Source organism: Struthio camelus, chromosome 10 (genome assembly GCF_040807025.1).
Source record: "Struthio camelus isolate bStrCam1 chromosome 10, bStrCam1.hap1, whole genome shotgun sequence".
Classification (NCBI taxonomy): domain Eukaryota; kingdom Metazoa; phylum Chordata; class Aves; order Struthioniformes; family Struthionidae; genus Struthio; species Struthio camelus.
In genome coordinates, this window is record NC_090951.1 from 2,401,508 (window position 1) to 2,421,198 (window position 19,691).

The 19,691-nt window shown below is 70.9% G+C and overlaps 1 protein-coding gene across 3 annotated transcripts in view; it reads left to right on the forward strand.

Moving 5' to 3' along the window:
- Window positions 1-19,691, forward strand: part of PIEZO1 (piezo type mechanosensitive ion channel component 1 (Er blood group)) — a 29,690-nt gene continuing 9,999 nt past the window's right edge. Inside the window, exons 1-24 of one of the 3 annotated variants that reach the window (XM_068955538.1) lie at window positions 1-154; window positions 7,977-8,072; window positions 10,408-10,530; window positions 11,464-11,506; window positions 11,675-11,828; window positions 12,788-12,929; window positions 13,066-13,279; window positions 13,570-13,741; window positions 13,998-14,093; window positions 14,302-14,383; window positions 14,636-14,727; window positions 14,863-15,123; window positions 15,197-15,308; window positions 15,597-15,775; window positions 15,886-16,034; window positions 16,277-16,456; window positions 16,522-16,616; window positions 16,880-17,037; window positions 17,126-17,302; window positions 17,476-17,601; window positions 17,747-17,947; window positions 18,041-18,245; window positions 18,475-18,579; window positions 19,107-19,260. In XM_068955538.1, coding sequence (XP_068811639.1) covers window positions 91-154; window positions 7,977-8,072; window positions 10,408-10,530; window positions 11,464-11,506; window positions 11,675-11,828; window positions 12,788-12,929; window positions 13,066-13,279; window positions 13,570-13,741; window positions 13,998-14,093; window positions 14,302-14,383; window positions 14,636-14,727; window positions 14,863-15,123; window positions 15,197-15,308; window positions 15,597-15,775; window positions 15,886-16,034; window positions 16,277-16,456; window positions 16,522-16,616; window positions 16,880-17,037; window positions 17,126-17,302; window positions 17,476-17,601; window positions 17,747-17,947; window positions 18,041-18,245; window positions 18,475-18,579; window positions 19,107-19,260 — 3,380 coding nt within the window. In that variant the 5' untranslated portion in view covers window positions 1-90. Of the gene's footprint in view, window positions 155-7,976; window positions 8,073-10,407; window positions 10,531-11,463; window positions 11,507-11,674; window positions 11,832-12,787; window positions 12,930-13,065; window positions 13,280-13,569; window positions 13,742-13,997; window positions 14,094-14,301; window positions 14,384-14,635; window positions 14,728-14,862; window positions 15,124-15,196; window positions 15,309-15,596; window positions 15,776-15,885; window positions 16,035-16,276; window positions 16,457-16,521; window positions 16,617-16,879; window positions 17,038-17,125; window positions 17,303-17,475; window positions 17,602-17,746; window positions 17,948-18,040; window positions 18,246-18,474; window positions 18,580-19,106; window positions 19,261-19,691 lie in introns of all 3 variants that reach the window. The other 2 variants (XM_068955536.1, XM_068955537.1) reach the window with 2 other exon arrangements.

The following is a 19,691-nucleotide window of genomic DNA, read 5'->3' on the forward strand; positions in this document are numbered from 1 at the left end:
GCGCGCTGCGCGGGACCGACCGGCCGCCCTGCCCTGCCCGGTCCGGCCCCGGCGGGGCGGAATGAGCCCGGCGCGGGGCCGCCTGGAGCCATGGAGCGGCGGGTGCTGTGCGCCGGGCTCTGCTGGCTGCTGCTGCCCCTGGCCCTGCTGGCCGGTGAGTGCCCGCTGCCCCGGGCGGGGCGCGCGCGGGGGCCGGGCGCACGTGCGCGGCGGGACCCCCCCCCCAATCCCGCGCGATACTTTGTATCCGCTCCCTGCTACTGTGTATCGGTCCCGGCGGGGGGGCAGCGGGGCGGGGGGGGGAGGCGGAGGGTGCGGTGCTGTCCTGTCCCTGCCTGTAGGTGCCCCCCTTGCCGGTGACCTGAGTGGGAGGGGAGCGTGTGGGTGTGTGTTGGGGCCACCCATGGGTGCTGCTAGTGAGGCTGGCTGTGGTATGTGGGGGGGCTGTGCTGTCTGTGCTGTGTGTTGGGTGGCTGCTAAGGTCACCCATGGGTGAGCTGGGGCTCCCCACGGTGCCTGGGCAGTGCCCGCTGCGGTGCCGTGGCAGCGATCCGGCACGGGAGCCAGCGCAGGCCTGCTGGGTGCCCCGGGTGAGGGGCCCGTGCAGGAGCGTGGCGTGCAGCACCCGGCTCCGCAGCCCTGCGGCGGGAGGCTCTCGGCCAAACTCGGCGTCTTGCAGCCCCTGCAGCGCGCTCGCCCGCCGGTGCTGCGGCCCTGCTGCGCCCGCTGGCCGCAGGCGCCCGAGACCGGGGTGGAGCGGGTGCTGCCGTGGGAAGGACCCTTCCCCTCCCGGGGACGGGGGGGCAAGGGTGTCCCTCTTTCTCACTGCCTTCTGGAGCTGCTGATAGGCCGGGTACCGGCTCCGAGGGGAGCACGGCCCCGGCAGCAGCACCCGCTGGCGGCCGGCACGTGGGAGCCAGTCGGCGCTGGAAGCGTCTCCCTGGAGGTCGGAGCAGCGGGTGTTTTGCAAGTTTTTATCACCGAAGGCCAGAGCGCCACGCCGGACGCCAGCAGGCGCCGGGGGCTCCCGCCCGTGCACCGCCTGGCCCGCTCCCCGCGCTGTCGAAAGGGCCGTGCGTTCCTCCGCCGGATTTCGCGAGCCCGCTCCTGGGAGACGGAGGCGCTTCTGCAGCGGGCTGCCGAGCCTCGCGCTGGCGTGAGGGGGGTGTCGGGCGGCCCCCGCCCCGGCGCGCGCGGCTGGGGTGCTGCTCGGGGCCGCGGCGGGGAGCGCGCCGCCGACCTCGGCCGCAGCCCCTGGCTCTGCGAGGCTGGATTCGTCACTCGAGCTGCTCTAAGCCCTTTTTAAGCAACATTGGCCTTTGAAGGCAGATGCACCACCCACCTAGGAGATCGTCTGGCTACTGGCCTGGAAAATACCCGTGTCCTGAGACTCGCGGAACAAGAATCAGCTCTTTGAACCTGGGCTGCTCGGAGAAACGTGTTCGGGCACTCTCAGTTTACCTTTCAGCAGCCCGCAGAGGTTTTCCTCCGCGGGGCTGCGGAGCCCGGCGCTCCGTAAACAGCATTGTTCAAGGGCCTCCTTGTGCCCAGCCCGGCGGGTGCCGCAGCGCCCGCGGACCGGGCGCAGCCGCGTGGCGCCGGCCGCGATGAGCGAGCGAGCGTCGCCGCCGCTGCCACCCGCGAGGGACGTGGACCCGCCGCGGTCGGCACCGCGTCCGGCGAGGGACCGCAGAGCGCCCGAGCCCGCCGCGGCCCAGCTGGCTTTTGCAGACGCTGCCCGGCCTTTCTGGGCCTCCGGCGGAGGCAGCTCGAGCGGGGCGAGACCTGCTGGCAGAGGAAGTTGGTGACTGCTGAAAGAGCTTCTCTATTTGTTCATGACTCAGTGTATCGTGCAGGATGTGAGGAGGTTAATTATAACCCTGCCTACAAACTGGGCTGGGAAGGTGCCTGGGTGCCGGTCGCACGAAGCCTCCCCGGCAGGGCTGTCCGGGTGCGGGAGCCGCCGTGGGGCGGGTGGGCGCCTACGGGGGTGACGTGGCCCTGCTGCGGGGCAGAGGGGTTCCCCCGTGGCCCGCTTGAGCAGGCCTGGCCGCTCCGCTCTGCGCCGGGGATGCTCCGGCCGGAGGCTGCCGGCTCGCCGGTGGGCTCCCGCAGCCTCCCAAACGCTAGTAGCACGGTGTCATGTTCCCCCTGCTCCATGGGTGGCTTGTTGAAATCAGGGGCCGTGCTCGGGCAGCTGCTGTCCGGGCAGAGCACGTCCCAGGCGCTCTTGTTGCTGCTACTGAGCCGCTTGTCAAAATAGCTGCGCGGGTGAGTCAGCGGGCGCGGGGGCCGGCGGCGCGGGAGAGGAGCACGGCGCGCCTGCTCCGGGGGCTTGGGCACTGCGGCGCGGGGGAAACTGAGGCACGGGGCGATGCGGCCGGGCACCGGCTGGCCGCGGGGGAGCGACAGCCCCCGAGCGCAGCCTGCCTCCGGCCGCGGCCCTCCCGGCCTTCCTTCCCCTGCCATTAGGGCTCTTCCCGAGCGTCCGGAGGATGTTGCTCGCGGCTCCGGGCCAGCTCGGCGCTGGAGGCCGGGCCTCGGCAGCCCCGCGGCGCGCCCGGGTGCAGGCAGCCGTGTGGGCTGCAGCCAGCTGCCTCCTGCGGTCAGGTGCTTTTTTTAAATGAAGGGAAATTAAAAAAAAAAAAAAAAGTAACGGATGTCTCCAAGAGAAATAATTCCTGCTTCCTCCCCAGGGCAGGGCCGTGGCAGTTGGTGTGCATGCAGGGCTGGCCCGCCGTGCCGGCTCTGCACCAAGCCCTCGTCCCCTAGGCGCCTGTCCCCCCCGTCCCTCTTCCAGGGTGCTGCAGCTGCCCCGGGGCTGAGCTCTCGGCGGACGCATCCAGGCGGGCGCCCAGCGTGCCGGGACAAGCCCGCGCGCTGTGCTGGGGCCTCAGTGCCGCAGGGGCGCCTGGGACCCCGAGGAGCCGCTCCAGGGAGGCCCTGGCTCCCTGGGGACCCTGCACCCTCTCCCCGCAGCGCCTCTGCTTAAGGGACCAGCTCGCTGGGTGGCAGCGGCGGCGGGTGCCTCTGTGCGGCTGCTGCAGGCTGGGCTTGCAGGGACTTTATCGCGATGGCCGTTGCTGCCACAGTTAGCCGCTGGGCTAGAGCCTGGCTGCACGGGGTCCGGGCACGGCGGGGTCTTTCCCGCGCCTTGGCCGAGGGTGCTCAGGAGGGGCCGTCGGGGCTCGGTGAGGAGGGAGGGCTCGTTCGAACAGCCGGCTGGTAACGTCGCTGTGTGGCAGAAGTGGTCGAGACCCTGAACCGTGAACGGAAAATGTTTCTGAGGCTCCAGGACGGTGCTGAGCACCCTGCTCTGGGGGGCCTGAAGGCTCCTTCGGCCCCTCGCTGTGGGAGCAGGGGGCTCTGGCCTGGGGAGGTCCCGTTGGTGCTGGCTGTCCTTGTCCCCTTGCCTTCCCGGTGGTCCCTGGGTGCTGTGTCCCCTCGTGCCCCGCTCGCAGGGACCACAGCGCAGGGCCTGGCGCCGGACCGCCGGTGCCTGGTCCCGTGCCACCGGGCAGGCCTAGCCCTCGGCCTTCCCGCGCGGCTACTGGGGTCGCCGGGGCTGGCGGCGCTGAGCCCCGTGCCCCCACGGGGCAGCTCCCGCCGGGTCCCCGGGGAGCCGTGACGGTCCCCGCCTCTCTGCACTGCCAGGGGTGGGTTTCATTTTTCCACAAAAACAGGATACGGCGGGTGAAGCGATGCGGCTGGTCCCTCTTCCCGGAAAGAGGAGTCAGGGCTTGCTAGGAAGGCAGCTGGGAGCGCGTTGCGCGGGCCGGCTCGCCCCGGGGCTCCCGGCTGGGCTCGCGGCTCCAGCCCCGGGGGCGAGGGCGCAGAAACGCCCGGCGCTGGTCGCTGTGGGCCGGGGCCCTCCTGGGCTGCTGGGACACCGCGCAAGCACCCCGTCTGCCCGGCGTGACGTCCCCCCGGGAGCGGGGAGAGCCACCCCGGTGCCCTTCGCGGCCGGGGTTTGTTGGCCTCCGTCTGGCTCTGCCCGGCGGGTGCGGAGCGCAGGGCCCTGGGTGCAAAGTGACACCCTGGGGACGCTGCCCGGGGCCTCCGTGCACCAGAAACCCCCCAGCTCTGGCCACGCTGCTGCCCGGCCGTGCCCAGGAGCGGGGCCGGGGCCAGGCGGTGGCTGGGTGCGGGCACCCCTGGGCCTCGCCGGCCGCAGCCCTGCGCGGGGGAAGTGGCTTGGCCGAGCTGCCTGGCTCCCGCAGCAGGCAACGGGGCTGTGCAAAAAACAGCAGCCCGTGCAGTGAATTAAAGAGCTCCGCTAATTAATACTGAGCGGCCGCGGGTCCCTGCAGAGAGAGCGGCTGCATCGGTGCCAATCGATTAGCAAGGCAGCTCCGAGAGCGGGCTGCGTTTGGGGTGGGATGCGGGTGTTTTCTGTGTGCCGCCGCGGGCTCTTCCCGGGCTGTCGGGTGCCTCGGGGCCGTGCCGCGCCGCAGGGTGCTGGCGGTTGTGCTGCGGGTGGGCTGGGTGGCCTGGCTGTGGGTGCCGCGGCCCAGAGGGGTGCGTGGCACGGCCCGGCTCGCGGCCTCCCACCGGGCTGGCTCCCCATCTGGCACCGCTGCCCTGAGGGTGGCGCGGGGGGGCCCCGCAGGGAGGCCTCGAGGTGGCGGGGGTTAAAGGCTGGTTTTTAAAAAAATCCAGCGCATCTCGCTGAGCTCCCCGGCGCTGTGATTTATCCTCCTCTCAGCATATTAACTTAGTTAATATTTCAAGTGCTTCTGGCTGCTGACTCCGGCTGCAGTGACAGATTAATCCTCTCGCAGTGCCACAGCCGCCCTGGCTGCTCCTGAGTCCCCTGACGGGGGGGACGAGGCTCATAGAGAGGCTTTTTGAGGACGGAGGTCCAGGCCGCCCAGCCCAGACCTTGCTGGGGGCGGCCAGCCCCTGCACCGCGCTGGCTGCGGGGGCGACACGGTGCAGGCAGCGGGTGCCGTGGGGGTGCGGGAGCAGGCGGCCCCAGCGCTGCTCTGCTCCTGGTGCTGTTTCCCCGCTCGGCAGAACCGGTTTTTCCCCGCTCCTCCCTGTGCTCCTGCTCTGTCAGCCCCACCAGCAGCCGGGGAACCGGTTTGCTCCCAGTCTGGGCAGGACGGAGCATCCACCGGGTCCGGCCCCTCCAAGGAAGCCGCGGAGGCCCTGGAGGTGCGGGCGCACGCCACCCAAACGGGGGCTGCTGTGACTCGGTGGCGCCTTGAAGCTGTGTCCGCGCCAGCCCTTGCAGGCCCGCGAGAGCCAGCCGCGGGGGCGATGACCGCTCGCCTCGCGGCCTCCCGGGAGGCCGCTGCTGCAGGAAGTTTCCCAGTGACGGGCTGGCGGCGGAGGGGCCGGGAGCCGCGGCCGCCCGCCCCGCTGCTCTCGGATCCAGGGCGAGGGCGAGCGGTACCGTGCTGCAGCGGGCCGCTGCCAGCTGGGGGGTCCCGCGGGTGCTGCCGCAGCAGGGCGTCGGGATGCCTGGGGGCTGCTCCGCTTGCCCAGAGCCCGCTGCCTAATCCAGCCACTCGGGTTTGCAGCCTCACTGTTTGCCGGAGGCATCGCGGCGGATGCTGAGCCCCGATATCTGCCTGGAGCTGGCCTTTGCTGCTGCTCGGGGGTGATGTCCCCAGCCCCGCTGTCCCAGGAGGCTCTCAGGGGTGGCATAAAGCCTCTGGGCTGGGCGGCACTCTTCCAGCTGGGGTTGTGTGGTCCCTGCAGTGCCTGGTCCTCGTGCCCAGCAGTCCCCATCCTCCCCGTGGGTCTCGTGCTGCTGGCCGGACCCCAGCCCCAGTGATGCTAGCTGGGCTTCGCTCTCTGCTGGTCCCATTCTCACTAGCAGCGTCCGCAGGGTGGCTGTGGTGGGGACCAGAGCTTGCGCTGGGGCTGGGTGCCCTGGGCACCTATGGGTGTCCCTGCCCCGGAGTGGGGTCGGGCCGGTGCTGCCCCCCGCCCGGGCGCAGGCTGGTCCGGGCCCCGCAGGCACCTCCGCCCTGGGAAGCGGGGTGCTGCCGGCCCGCCGGAGGGCACCCGGGATGGGCGGGATGGTCCCCTCCCGGGGCAGCCGGCGCGGCGGCTCGTCGCCCTCCCGGGGAAGGTTCCTCTCGGCCTCGTCGCCGCTGGCGCGGGAAGAGGAATATTTGCTCCATGAGATCATGGTTTGCTGAAACGTAGCTAGCAACCCTCAGCGTTCGGGGAGGTGACGCATCCTGCGGGCTGGGGTCACCGCCGGGAGCCGGCTGGCGGGACGGCGGGTGCCTCCGCAGGCACGGGGACGTGAGCAGGGCCCCTGTACCCCCCACCCCAGGGTGCTGCGTGGGACGTGGGTGCCTGGGAGAGGCCAGAGCCGTGCCCCGGGCTGTCGAGCGCGGTCCTGGTGCCACCGTCCCTGCGGCCGGCCGGCGGTGCCGGGGGCCGTGCGCCCTCCCCGGCCGGCCCGCTGTGCTCATGCGCGTTGGCCCGGGATGAGGCGTCCCGTGGAAACCCGTAAACACAGGAAGGGCTGTGCCTGGCTCGCCGGTGCGGAGCACGTCCCTGGCACCCGGCCCGCCGTCCCCCCTCTCCCTCCCCGCCGCGTGGGGCTTCGGGTTTTGGCCCCCTTCCCCCCCACCCCTTCCTAGCCGGGGCGCCCGCGGGGGCACACCGTTCCCACGGCTCCGCGGGGAAGGGGTGAGCGTCACCGGCTGAGCCCACGCGGGTGTCTGGCACCCTGACGCCGGTCCCTTGTGGCCATTGCCTCCCTGGGCGGCCCTGTGGGCTGCCTGGCTTTTGGGGGGCCCCCAAGGGCCCCTCTGCGTGGGGCTGCGGCTGCCGACGGGGAGGAGGGGAGCGTGGGGACGCAGGGTAGGGGACAGGCGTCCTCCCTGCCGGGGGACCGCGCAGAGTGGGGAAGTGGCTAAAAAGCGAAGCTGCTGGGCTCTGCGACTGCCCTGCAACTCGGTTCCCCCCCCCGGCTGCCGCCCACCGGCTTCGCGGCGTCTCGTGGGGCCGAGCGAGCGGCCGGCTCTGCCCGGGGCGGCCGTGCCCATCACCGAGGCCTCCCACCTGGACGGCTGCCGCGAGCTCGCCCAGCGCGTGCCTCCGTCCCTGCCGGAGCAGGTGGCGGCATCCGTCCCAGCTCGCTCAGCACACGTGTCCCCGACGTGGGGTCCCCGTCCCTGCTGGTGACAGCCCGGGGGGTGCTGGGGCCGGCCACGCTCCCACCCCAGCTCCTCCGACGGCTTCGTGCCTGAACGCAAGCTGTAATTTAGGTCTAAAAATAAGCGAGGGGGAAGGCGGAGAGCTGGTGGCGTGCCCAGCGCAGGGCCGGGCTGCAGGGCAGGTGAGCGGCCGTGCAGCGGCTCGGGGTCCGGGCTGGCCTTGCGGGACCCGGGGCACCCCGAGGCTCTGCTACGTGCACCCGGTTGGCACCACCGTGCCCGGGGTCCCTCGTGTCGCCCGGCCCGCCGGCGCAGAAGCTGCTCCTGGCGCTGCTGAGAAATAACGTCACAGCGTTGCGATAGCAGTGAGCAAAGCTCAGCACCGTCTTACGGGAAGGGGGGTTATTTTAAACATCGGAATAAAGCTGATTTTGCTCCTCGCTCTGGTGCCAAGGGCTCTGACCTGGCCCCGTGATGGGCGTGTGCCAAGCGCTGTGCAAACGTCACTCAGACGATCCCTTCCCTACGGGGTGTCCCTCGGTCATCGCACAAGGATCAATGGGAGAGAGGGGCCAACCTGCCCTGGGGGCCGGGGGGCACCCTGGCGCGGTGCTGCGCCGCTGGGCAGGGGCACCCCGAACGCACCCGGTCCTGGGCACCGCGCGGCGGCAGGTCAGTGCTGTCAGGTTCCCGGGTTGTTTTATTGCAGAGGGGTCTCTGCCTCCCTGGGGGTCTCTGCTGTGCCAGGCAGTGGGTGCGTGAGGGCGATGCCAGGGGAGGGGGAGATGCGGCTGGGGCCATCCCCGCGCCGCAGGACCGCGGCGCTAACTCTGTCTGCACTTCTGTGCCCAGCCTGCCTCTTCCGCTTCAACGTCCTGTCCCTGGTGTACCTGCTCTACCTCCTGCTGCTGCCGTGGTTCCTGGGACCCTCCAAGCACCCTGTAAGAGGTAAGAGCCAGGGCGGCCGCGTCCCTGCTCCGGGCAGGGCCGGGGTCCATCCGTCGGCTCTGGGTGGCCGTGGCAGCCCGGGGTGGGTGCTGTCCGTGGGCTCTCCCTCCTCGCAGGGTGGCTCAGCCACGGTCTGGCTGTCGCGGGGGCGTTTGCTGGGCGCGTTGGCACGAGGAGGTGGGCACAGGCACTGGCTCTGCCACATCGCCAGCCCTGCCAGGCGGGTGAGCTCGCTCCCCGAGCAAAACCATCCCGAGTCCTGCTGCCGCGTTACCGTGTGGCTGGATGCACCGGGACCGATCCCTGCCGGCGGGCAGCTCTGGGCAGGTGCCGCCTCGGGTGCTGGAGGGGCTGCCAGGACCTGTGCCACCCCCCGGCCAGGCTCTGGGCACTGTGGGAGCCCAGCATTGGGGCTGGGGGTGCTGCCCGCAGCCCCTCCAGGCTGGCACCCCTTGGGGCCGGCTGCACGGGCAGCCCTGGCCCAGGAGCACTGGGCGGCTCAGTGCGCGGTGGCTATTTTTAGGGTGAGGGGGCTGCGAGCCGCCCTCGAGCGGGTACCTGCTCTCCTTCCTCTGTGGTTTCCCCCAAGCTGGGCAGCACAGGGACGCGTGGCTCTGTGTGGCAGCCTCGCTCTGTTAATTATAGCCCGGCCTGGCTATTAATAGGCCTCTGGCTATGAAAAAACCAGTTTCGAGTCCCAGCCTTATTAACAAGAAACCTCAGAGCTGGGCTGTGCCCGCTGGGCAGGCAGGGACATACTGCGACGAGCCCCTCCACCGTGGCCTGCGGCAGGCACACGGGCACGTCCCATGGTGGGCACAGGCGGTGGGTGCACCGGGCACATCTCTACAGTGGGCACAGGCGGTGGGTGCACGGGGCACGTCCCTGCGGTGGGTCACAGGGCACATCTCTGCAGTGGGCACAGGCGGTGGGTGCACGGGGCACGTCCCTGCGGTGGGTCACAGGGCACATCTCTGCAGTGGGCACAGGCGGTGGGTGCACCGGGCACATCTCTGCAGTGGGCACAGGCGGTGGGTGCACGGGGCACGTCCCTGCGGTGGGTCACAGGGCACATCTCTGCAGCGGGCACAGGCGGTGGGTGCACGGGGCACGTCCCCACCGTGCAAAGTGCATGTCTCCACAGGGGACACCCATAGCGCGCACGTGGGGTGCATCTCCCACGGCGGGTACCCAGGGCACATCCCCAGCGGTGTGCGGTGGCAGCGCTGGAGAAAAGCCAAGCCACCGTCGGGGGGCTCAGTGCAGGAGGGGGGCACCCAGCTGCCCGTCCCAAGCAGGGCTGGCGTGCAGCAAGCGGCCGTGCCCCTCTTGGGTGCCCGTCCGAGCTGGCCCATCCCCAGGTACCCGTGCCCTGTGCGCCAGGCTGAGCCCCGCTGCAACGGGAGCTGGCAGCGCCTGGCACCGCCATCGCTAAAAGCTCTGCCCTCTGAATATTTCATGGGCTTCCACGGCATCGGAGCCCGGGCGCTGCCGAGAGCCAGCGCACGGATTTACAGGAAAAAACAAGCAGAGGGAGAGCTTGGCCCGGGGCCGCCCCCCCGGCGGCGTGCAGCTGCCGCGGGGGCCGCGGGCTCGCTGCCTTTCCAGCGGCCAGGAAAATGGGAGCGGGGCCCGCGGAGCCGGGCGGGCTGGGGGCACGGCCGCAGCTGGTGGAAGGTGTGACGGGGCCGGCGGTGCGGGGGATCGCTGGCTCCCGCGCGCGCCGCCGCCCCCGGGAAATTCCAGCCGTGGGAAGAGGAGGCAGCGCGGGCGGGACGGGACGGGGATGGGAAGGGGAGCGCTCTGGCCTGGGGAGCGGGGACGGGGAAGCGCTCAGTGCCGGCTGGGTCGGGGGGCGCTGCTTGGGCAGGGGCTGCTGCCCACCTCCCTTGCCCCCCACCCCGACACGCAGCACGGCTCCAGTGGCCGAGAAACGCCCCCTTCCCCAGTCGGTGGTGGAGAGCGGAGGAGAAAGAGAGCGGTCCCACGGCCCGGGGCTCCCTGCAGTGCCCTGTGCCTCAGTTTCCCCAGGAGCGCTGCATCAAGGGATGCCCTTGGGGAGGGTATGCCAGACTTGTCGGGCGACTGGCAGGGTCCTGCCGGGATCCCAAACGCTGCTGGCTGGTCCCTGCCCATCTCGGGGCAACCTCCCTGCGCTCCTGTTAGCCACCGGCACGCCGGGGGCACCCTGGGGCTGACCCTGCTGCGTGTCCCCGCCTGCGGCAGCACAGTGGGGCTGAAGGTCCCCGGGGAGCCGGGCCCCGCAGCGGGTGCTGGCATGCCCCGGGGCTGCCTCGGGTGGTAGGTAACGGGGGTGCCCCGTCTTCTCTTGCAGGTCACACCGGCCGCCTCCTCAAAGCTGTCCTGGGAACCAGCATCATCTTCCTCCTCGCCCACTTCGTTTTCCAGATATGCCTCTACACGCTGCCCGTCCTGGACCGGCTGCTGGGGCCCAGCTGTGAGTACAGGGTGGCCGGCGAGGGGGTTTTGCAGCCCCCCTGCTCTCCCACCGCCTCTGCCCCAGCACCCTGGGGCATCCCGTCCCACCCCCCCACCCCACCAGGCCGTGGGTCCCCATCCACGGGGAAGCAGCCCCCGCACGGCCCCCGCCTGCTCGCAGCTCACCGGGCTGGGCTGTGCAGGGGGCAGTTTTGGGGGGGGTCGCGAAGCCGCGTTCTCCTTCCCCCTCTTCGCTGCAGCCCGCTCCCTCCCCGTCTCTGGAGGGGACCTGGCGAGTGGCTTCCCTCTCCTCTGCAAGCGGGACGGCGGCGAGGGGGAACGGTTCCCTCTCGCAGAGGCGGGCTTGGCTCGGGTGCTCGCCAGCAGCCTCGGTGCCCTCCGCGGCGCGGGGCGGCCGGGCCAGCCCCTCCTCGGCACCCCGGAGCTGCCACCCCGCAGCGCCCGGCTGCTGGGCGCCTGCTGCTTTCCGAGGTGTCACCCAGGCCCACCCGCAAGGGCAGAGGAGCCACCTCCGCCCCGGGGTGGGTGGCCTCTCTGTGCCCCCCGCAGCACCCACCCCAGGGTCGGGGGACAGCGGGGTGCCGGGCTGGGACACCGGTCAGAGCTGCGCTTGCAAGGGAGCCCCCGCGCCGGGCTCTTCGTCCTCAGGCACCATCCCCGAGCTGGGTGCCGTTTGCTGCCGGTGCATCCATCCTGCGGGGTGCTGAGGGGCTGCTGAGCCTCTGCAGGGTCTGTGCTGCTCCGCGGTGCAGCACTGGGCGCACTGGCTCCGCGGGGCCGGCGGGTGCCACGGTGCCTGCTCGGGCAGCAGCATGGCCCGCTCGGCCCGTGCCCGGCGAGCCCGGGGATCGCTGGGCTGGGGCTCAGCGCCGCCTGCCCGTCCCGCGCCCTGTCGCCGCACCACGCTCAGCACCGCTGTGCTTCCCTGCAGGCAGCACCTGGGAGGTCCTCGCCCGGCACATCGGCGTCACCAGGTAAGGGCAGGCGGCGGGCCCGGGGCGGTGACGGAGCTGGGCGGGCAGCGGGGCGGGCAGCAGGGCCGCGAGCTGCGCCGGGCTTCGCGCAGCGGGGACGGGGACAGCCCCGCGCAGCGCTCCGGGGTGCCCGGCCCCCCGCCGAGTCCTCCCGCTCTCCCCTCCCAGGCTGGACTTGAACGACATCCTCAACTCGGCGCGGCTCGTGGCGCCCGACGCGGGCATCCTGCTGGCGTCGTCGCTCTGCCTGTGCCTGTGCCGCCGCCTCGTCCCCGAGGCCGGCGCTGCCGCCCGCAGCCCGGAGTCCCTGGAGCCCCTTGAGCGGGTGAGAGCGGCTGGCGGCACCGTCCGCAGCACCCGACCCTCCGTGCCGCGCTGGCAGCCTGGCCGGCCCCGCGGGGCTGTGCATGCCGCGTGCCCGGCTCGGCGCCCCGGCGCGCCCGCTCCTCGGCAGCTCCCACGCTGAGGCCAGGGTGACTCAGCCGGCGGCCGCCGCAGCGCATCGCATCGCATCGCCCGTGTTTGCTCCGCCGTTTCCATAGGGATCGCAGCAAACAGCCCTGGCGGCGGGGGACGCCGGTCCCCCAGACCCGCGGGGCGGGCGGGCGGGTGGGCGCGCGCGTGCCGGCCCGCGCTGTAACCGGAGCCCGGGCAGATGCGGATGCCTTTGCCGTGAGCGCGGGGCCAGCGCGGAAGGCAGCCTGGAAAAAAGCTCAGCGCCGGGAACCCGCGCCCCGGCGCCAAGAAAAACAACCCTGTTTCGGAGGAGCTTTCCAAGCGGCTAATGAGATAAACACGGCCAGGTGCAGGGCTGCGCGCCTGCCCAGCACCGGGCAGGATGCCCCCGGCCGGTGCCAGCATGGGGAGGGCCGCCCTGCACGGCGGCCGCGTCCCCAGCCCCCTGCCTTCCCCGAACACCCTCCCGACCGCCGCCTGGACTCGGGGCTCAGCAAGCGGCTTTACGGGGCCGAACGGGGTGCCAGGACCCAGGGGGACCCCGCCGGTCAGGCTGGGGGTGCTGGTGTTTCTGGGGTCCCCCCTCATGCTGGCACCCGCTCCACCACGTCCCCGGCCCCGTGTAGGGCTCTGTATCCAGCCACGCTCTCCCGAAGGCCGTGGGGAAACTGAGGCACGGCACTGAGCCTGGAGCGCCGCGCTCGGCACCAGGGCCTCTTTGGTAGGGCCACCCCAGGCGAAGCGGGGTGGCCCCGGCCAGCAGCCGGGATGCCGATGCCGCAGGGGTGGTTTGGGACCCCCCGGCCAACTGGTGCCCACCTTGCCCGGCAGGGGGAAGAGGGGGCGGAGGAGGACGTGGAGCGGCACGGCGGCGGGGAGACGCTGAGCGCCAAGCTGCGGGTGACGGCCCACTGGCTCCTCCGGGCAGCCGGGACGGGCCTGGCCATCCTGCTGCTGGCTTTGGCAGGTGGGTGCGGGGGGGGGTGGCGCGGGCGTGAGATGAGTTGGGGGGGGTCTCAGCGGGAGCCGGGGGGCGGCCGTGCCCGGTGCTGGCCGGGGATGCCCGGCCGCGCGCTGACCGCCCGCGGGGCCCTGCTCCGCAGGGATCACCCTGCCCTCCGCCCTCTCCAGCGTCTACTACCTGCTCTTCGTGGGGCTGTGCACGTGGTGGGCCTGCCACTTCCCCACCAGCCGCGCGGCCTTCGACGCCCTCTGCGTCCTCGTGGGCGCCTACGCGGGTGCCCACCTCCTCTGCCTCTACGTCTACCAGACGCCCTTCGTCCAAGGCGTCTTCCCGCCTCCCACCATCTGGGCACGGTGAGTCCCGCCGGGAGCCCCTCTGCCGGCCGTCTGCAGCCCCCGGCGGGGGCCGCGTGCCCGGCCGGCTCCCCGCGCCTCCCCGGGGACAGCCGCCGGCCGGCCCGGCTCCCCGCTTGGCTCCCGGCCCGCTGCCGGCTGCGGCGGGTCCTCGGGGGCCGCGGCGCGGGCGGCTGGAGGTTGCCCCCGCCGAGCGGGGCGGCGCGCCAGGGCGCGGGGCCAGCACGGGGCCGGCGGCCGCCCCGGCGCTGAGAGCGCGGGGTTGAGCGTCGCCCGCTCCGTCCCCGCAGCCTCTTCGGCTTCAAGGATATCATCCTGTACACCAACTGCTCCCGGCCCAACGCCCTGGTGCTCAACACCGGCCACCCCTGGCCCGTCTACGCCAACCCCGGCATCTTGCTCCTGCTCTACTACACCGTGGTCATGCTGCTGAAGCTGCGGCGCCTGGATGCTGGCGAGAGGGTGAGGGGCTCGTCCTGCCCGCGCTGTGGCTGCCAGGCTGAGCCGGACCCCGTGCTGCGTGCCGGGGCCGTGCTGGGTGCAGCAGTGCCCCCCTGCCCTGGCAATGCCCTGGCAATACCCAGCAGCTCCAGCACCGGGAGAGGAGGCTGGAGCGGTGGGGTGGCTGTGGTGGGGGGGGACAGGACGGGACAGGACCCCCCCCTTGGCCCCCACCGCTCCCGCAGGGGTGCTCTGAGCTGGCTGCTCCCCCCTGCAGAGAGCCAGGGCGCCGGGGCAGCGGCCGCAGCGGTGCCCGGACGTGGAGCTGGAGAGCTGGCCCAAGGACGGCGATGGCTTGGCAGAGGACACCAAGGTGGGTGTGCGGGGGCCGTGCCCCAGCTGGGGCGAGCGGGGCCTCGATGCGCGCGGAGGCGGGGGGGGGGGTCTGCAGCCCTGCTCTGCCGTGCACGGAGAGAGAGGGCTCGGCGGCGGGTGCTCGAGGGGCGCTGGGTGCTCGAGGGGCACTGGGCACCCGCGGCCGGGCCGGGCTGTGCCCGGCTCAGCCCTCTCTGCCCCCGCAGCCCATGCTGTCCCCCAGCGCCAAGGCGGGCAGCGGCCCCGAGAACTGCACCGTCCACGTCCTGGGCGACGCGCCGCAGCCCGGTAAGCCTGCCCGCGCGCCCGGCCCCCTGGGCAATTGCCCCCGCTCAAGCGTGGGGCAGAGCTGCCCCCCGGTGCCGGCCCCCGGCACTGCTGGGGGCAATCGCTGCTCCCGGGTGCAGTGCCCGGTGCTGGATGGGACCCAGTGTCCGCGGCTCAGCTCCGCACGTGGGTCCTTCTCCGGGGTGGGCACGGGGAGGGCTGGGTGCGGGTGCTGGGGGGGGGTGTCTCACGGCTCCCTCTGCCCACGGCCAGGCAAGAAGCGGCCCTCGGAGCGGCTGCCCCTGCACGCGCTGGGTCACGTCGTCATGAACCAGAGCTACGTCTGCGCCCTCATTGCCATGATGGTGAGCGGGGGGCCGTGCGGGGCTGGAGGGGGCACCGGGCACCTCTTGGGCCGGTCAGCTCAGCGCCCACGGGGGCCGGCGTGGCGGGAGAGCCCAGGCGAGCGGCCGCGTGTGCTCCCTCCCGTCTTGCTCCAGGTGTGGAGCATCACGTACCACAGCTGGCTGACCTTCGTGCTGCTGCTCTGGGCCTGCCTCATCTGGATCGTGCGGAGCCGGCACCACTTCGCCATGCTCTGCTCGCCCTTCATCCTGCTCTACGGCATCGCCCTCTGCAGCCTCCAGTACGTCTGGGGCATGGACCTGGCCCCCGAGCTGCCCACCCGCGTCGGCTTCATGAGCCTCGAGCAGCTGGGGCTGGTGCGCCCCAAGTACCCCTGCTTGGACCTGGGGGCCAAGGTAACCGCGTGCTGTCTCCGTCCCTGCGGGTGGCAGGCCCGGGGCTGTCCGTGCTCACCGCCTCTCCCCACAGCTCCTGCTCACCCTCACCTTCTGGCTCCTGGTGCGGCAGTTCGTCAAGGAGAAGCTCCTGAAGAGGAAGTGCCCTGCCACACCGCTCCTGGAGGTGACAGTCTCGGACACAGGTGAGGGCGCTGGGGTCCCTGCACGATGCTGGGGTTGGGCTGGAGGGGACCCCCAGCCCCGGGCACCCCATGCCGTCTTTCCTTGCCGGGCTGGGGTGACGGTATTGAGGGGGCACTGCCAGCCAGGCACCCGCGCTGGGGGTTTTCCCGGTGCCCTCTGTGCCAGGCAGGAGCGGGATTTGAGCACTGTGAGCGTGCAGAGCTGCAGCCAGCGCGCTCCCGGGGGACCCAGGTGTCCGGGCAGAGCTGTGCCCCGTGCCCGGCGCCGAGCAGCTCCGTTCCTTGCAGAGTCCAGCCGGCAGCAGGACGTGCTGAAGGCGCTGGGGGCCCTGGTGCAGGATTTCTATGCCAAGTACTGGATCTGCGTGTGCGCCGGCATGTTCATCGTGGTGAGCTTTGCCGGACGCCTCGTTGTCTACAAGATCGTCTACATGTTCCTCTTCCTGCTCTGCCTCACCCTCTTCCAGGTAGGGCCGGACCTAGCTGGGTGCCCGGGACCCCACGCGATGCCGTCCTGTCCCCGAGGCACGGGCGCAGTGCCCACCATAAGGGGACGTTCATGGTCCTGTCCCTACAGGTGTACTACAGCCTGTGGCGCAAGGTGCTGAAGGGCTTCTGGTGGCTGGTGGTCGCGTACACCATGCTGGTGCTCATCGCTGTGTACACCTTCCAGTTCGAGGACTTCCCCATGTACTGGAGGAACCTGACGGGTCTCACCAACGAGCAGTGAGTGACCCCGGCCTGGTGTCCCCTCCACCGCTGTCCCCGTGGCAGGCTAGTGGGCAATGAGACGTGGCCAAGAGATGGTGGTGCTTGGCCTCTGCCCATTGCACATGGGGAAACTGAGGTGCAGGGTGCTGGAGTTGAAACCAGAAGCACCAGCGCTGGGCTCTGCCAAGGATGCCTGCGGGCTGGTCTGGCACAGAGGGGCAGGATGGTCCTGCGCTAACCTGCCTGTTCCTGTCCAGGCTGGGCGACCTGGGCCTGGAGCAGTTCAGCGTCTCTGAGCTCTTCTCCAGCACCCTCATCCCGGGCTTCTTCCTCCTGGCCTGCATCCTGCAGCTCCACTACTTCCACCGGCCCTTCATGCACATTACTGACCTGGAGCACATCCCCGCGGCCGAGCCGCAGCGCTGCCACATCCCCAGGTAGGCCCCGTGCCGGGCGCCCGCGGGCGCGTGCCAGGCCCTTGGCTGAGCCATCCTCCCCGCAGGCCCGAGGAGCTGCACGGGAGCCGTCTGCTGCGGGTCGCGGCCGCCGCTGAGAGTGCCAGGGCTGAGGGGGACGACTCCGACACCGCCTCGCAGGGTACTGGGATGGCACAAGGTGTCCCCTGAGCTGGGACAGGCTGGGGGACGCGGTATGGGATGGGGCATACCCTGAGCTGAGACAGGGCAAGGAGACCACGGGGATGGGGCATCCTCCAAGATGGGGCAGGGGGGATGCGAGGTTGGGTGGGGCATTCTCCAGGAGGGGGCAGGGGGGACGTGGGGTGGGACGGGGTGTCCTCTGAGCCGAGACAGGGCAGGGAGAGTGCAGGGGTGGGGTGGTGATGGGCGGTGTCCCCGCAGTGCCCACCAAATGGGGGCTGGTGCTGGAGCGCCTCATCGTGCTGGGCTGGACCTTCTCGGACACGCTGACCCGCGCACAGGTCTTCGTGGGACGCCTGCTCGAGCTCCACATCCTCAAACTTGTGGCTCTCTACACCGTCTGGGTGGCCCTGCAGGAGGTAGGGGCACCTGCCAGGATGTGCCCCGGAGGGCATCGGCACCTCTGCCGGTGGTGGTGGCCGGGCCGTGACGCTGCTGCTTCCCCAGGTCTCACTGATGAACTTCTTGCTGGTGCTGCTGTGGGCCTTTGCTGTGCCCTACTGCCGCTTCCGCCACATGGCCTCCTGCCTCTCCACCGTCTGGACCTGCATCATCATCGTCTGCAAGATGCTCTACCAGCTCAAGATTGTTGACCCCAGCGAGTACTCCAGTAACTGCACCCAGGTGCCCAGGGAGTGAGCGAGGCGCCACGGCCGCATGCTGCCAAGCTGTGGATGCCAGATGCCCGGGCTCTTGCAGAGGCACGGGTCTGCCCGGAGCTGCCCAGCTCTGGGTGGGATCTGGCTGCCGGCAGGTCTGCCCAGGGTGCTGACATCCAGCTCGCGCTCCTCTTGCAGCCCCAGCACAATGCCACCAACCTGAGCCCAGAGGAGATGGGCAACTCCACGCTATACCGGGGTCCCGTGGACCCTGCCAACTGGTTCGGCATCCGCAAGGGCTTCCCCAACCTGGGCTACATCCAGGTGGGTGAGGGGGAAGGCAAGACCACCCATGCATGCACGCTCTGTGGAGACCCCCATGTGCTGCGGGCCTGGGCATCGAGCTGGGACTGCGGGGGACAGACGCTCAGCGCCAGCCCGAGGCCCTGAGCGTCTCTTGCCTGCCCAGAACCATCTCCTGGTGCTGCTGCTGCTGGTGTTTGAGGCCGTGGTGTACCGGCGCCAGGAGTATTACCGCAAGCAGTTCCAGCTGGTGGCCCCTGTCACTGAGACCATCTTCGAGGACGTGTCCCGAGAACACCTTGACCATGGCCTCATCAGCTGTGCCAAATACTTCCTCAACTACTTCTATTACAAGTTTGGCTTGGAGGTGAGGAGCGGGCAGTGCTGGCCACCTGGGGGGCACCGCTGCTCCTAGCACCCCAAGGTGGGCATCTGAGCCACTGCTTTCCTCCGCCTCCAGATCTGCTTCCTCATGACGGTAAACGTGATTGGGCAGCGGATGAACTTCATGGTGATCCTGCACGGCTGCTGGCTCATCGTCATCCTCACGCGGCGCCGGCGGGCTGCCATCGCCCGCCTCTGGCCCAAGTACTGCCTCTTCCTCGTGATCTTCCTCCTCTACCAGTACTTGCTGTGCGTGGGCATGCCGCCTGCCCTCTGTATGGGTAAGGGGGCTCGGGCGAGGGGTGCCGATGGGGGTCTCTAGGGGCAGGCCACCCACGCTGGGCATGGGTAGGGTGCATGGGCAAGGGCACACGGGGGACTATGCGTGGGCATGCAACCCACCCTCTTGTATGGGAAAGGGGCATGGGCAAGAGGACATGGGTGAGGGACATGGGGACCATGCACGGGGACAGGGGGGTAAGCGGGCCACTGAGGCTGCTGGCTCCCCAGACTATCCCTGGCGGTGGAGCCGTTCCCTCCCCATCAACTCGGCGCTGGTCAAGTGGCTCTACCTGCCCGACTTCTACATGGCACCCAAGTCCACCAACCTCATCAGTGAGTACCTGGTGCCCCATCCCGGTCCCTGTCTCTTTCCTGACACCCCTGTCCCCCACGGGGCACCCGGGCCCAAGGCATGGCCCTGGGGGGGTCCCCCCCTGTCCCCCAAGCGGGGTGAGCAGAGGGGAGGTGGCTCCTGCCAGGACAGCCAGGAGGGGTGGAGTCGGGGTGGAGTCGGGGTGGGCCCCACCCCTTTTGGGTAGCAGAAGCCTGCAGAGAGCCCTGCCCCCTTGGAGGTGGAGCTTAGTGGGGGACCCAGGCCCTGAGGAGGTGGGACCTGGAAAGAGCTCTGCCCCCATAGGGGAGGGGCCTGGTGGAGGTCCTACCCTGGGGGAGGAGCTTGGTGAAGGCCCCATCCTTGAGGGTGGAGCCCCATCCCTGTGGAGGAGGAGCCTGGGAATAGCCCTGCCCCTCGGGGTGGGGCTTATTTCTGGTCCCACCCCATGACAGCGAGGGGGCGGGGCTTGTCTGAGCCCCGCCTCTTGGGGGTGGGGCCATGCAGGGGCTGAGCCTTGTGCCTGCAGATGACTTCGTGCTGCTGCTGTGCGCGGCTCAGCAGTGGCGGGTGTTCGTGGCCGAGCGTACCGAGGAGTGGCTGCAGGCCGCCGGCGAGAACGCGGACTGCCTCGACCTGGCGCGGGACGCCCACAACCCCACGCTCAACTTCATCCACTGCCGGTGGGCGCCCGCCGCCGGCGCGCCATGCACGCTCCCCGGGGCTGGGGCGGGATGGGCCCCTGGGACCTGCTGGGATGGGACCCCCTTAGCAAGTGGATGGGACACCCCAGCACTGACAGGCCCCTTGGCCTGGGAGGGGACAGGGACAGGACGGGACTCCCAGGTATTGGCTTCCCACCAAGGATGGAGATGGGCCCCCCAGCAATGCAGCTCCTCTAGGCCAGGGACAGCACTCCTCATGTGTCAGGATCCTCCAGAGCTGGGCTGGGCTGGGCGCAGACCCTCATGCCTGGGACAAGACCCCGTGGGATGCGTGGGACGAAGACAGTACCCCCTGGGTTGGGCAGGACCTCCTCAAGGCTGGGCTGGGACCCTGTGGTTTTGTACTCCAGGACCCCCACGTTGAGATGAGCACTGGGACCCCCAGGGGC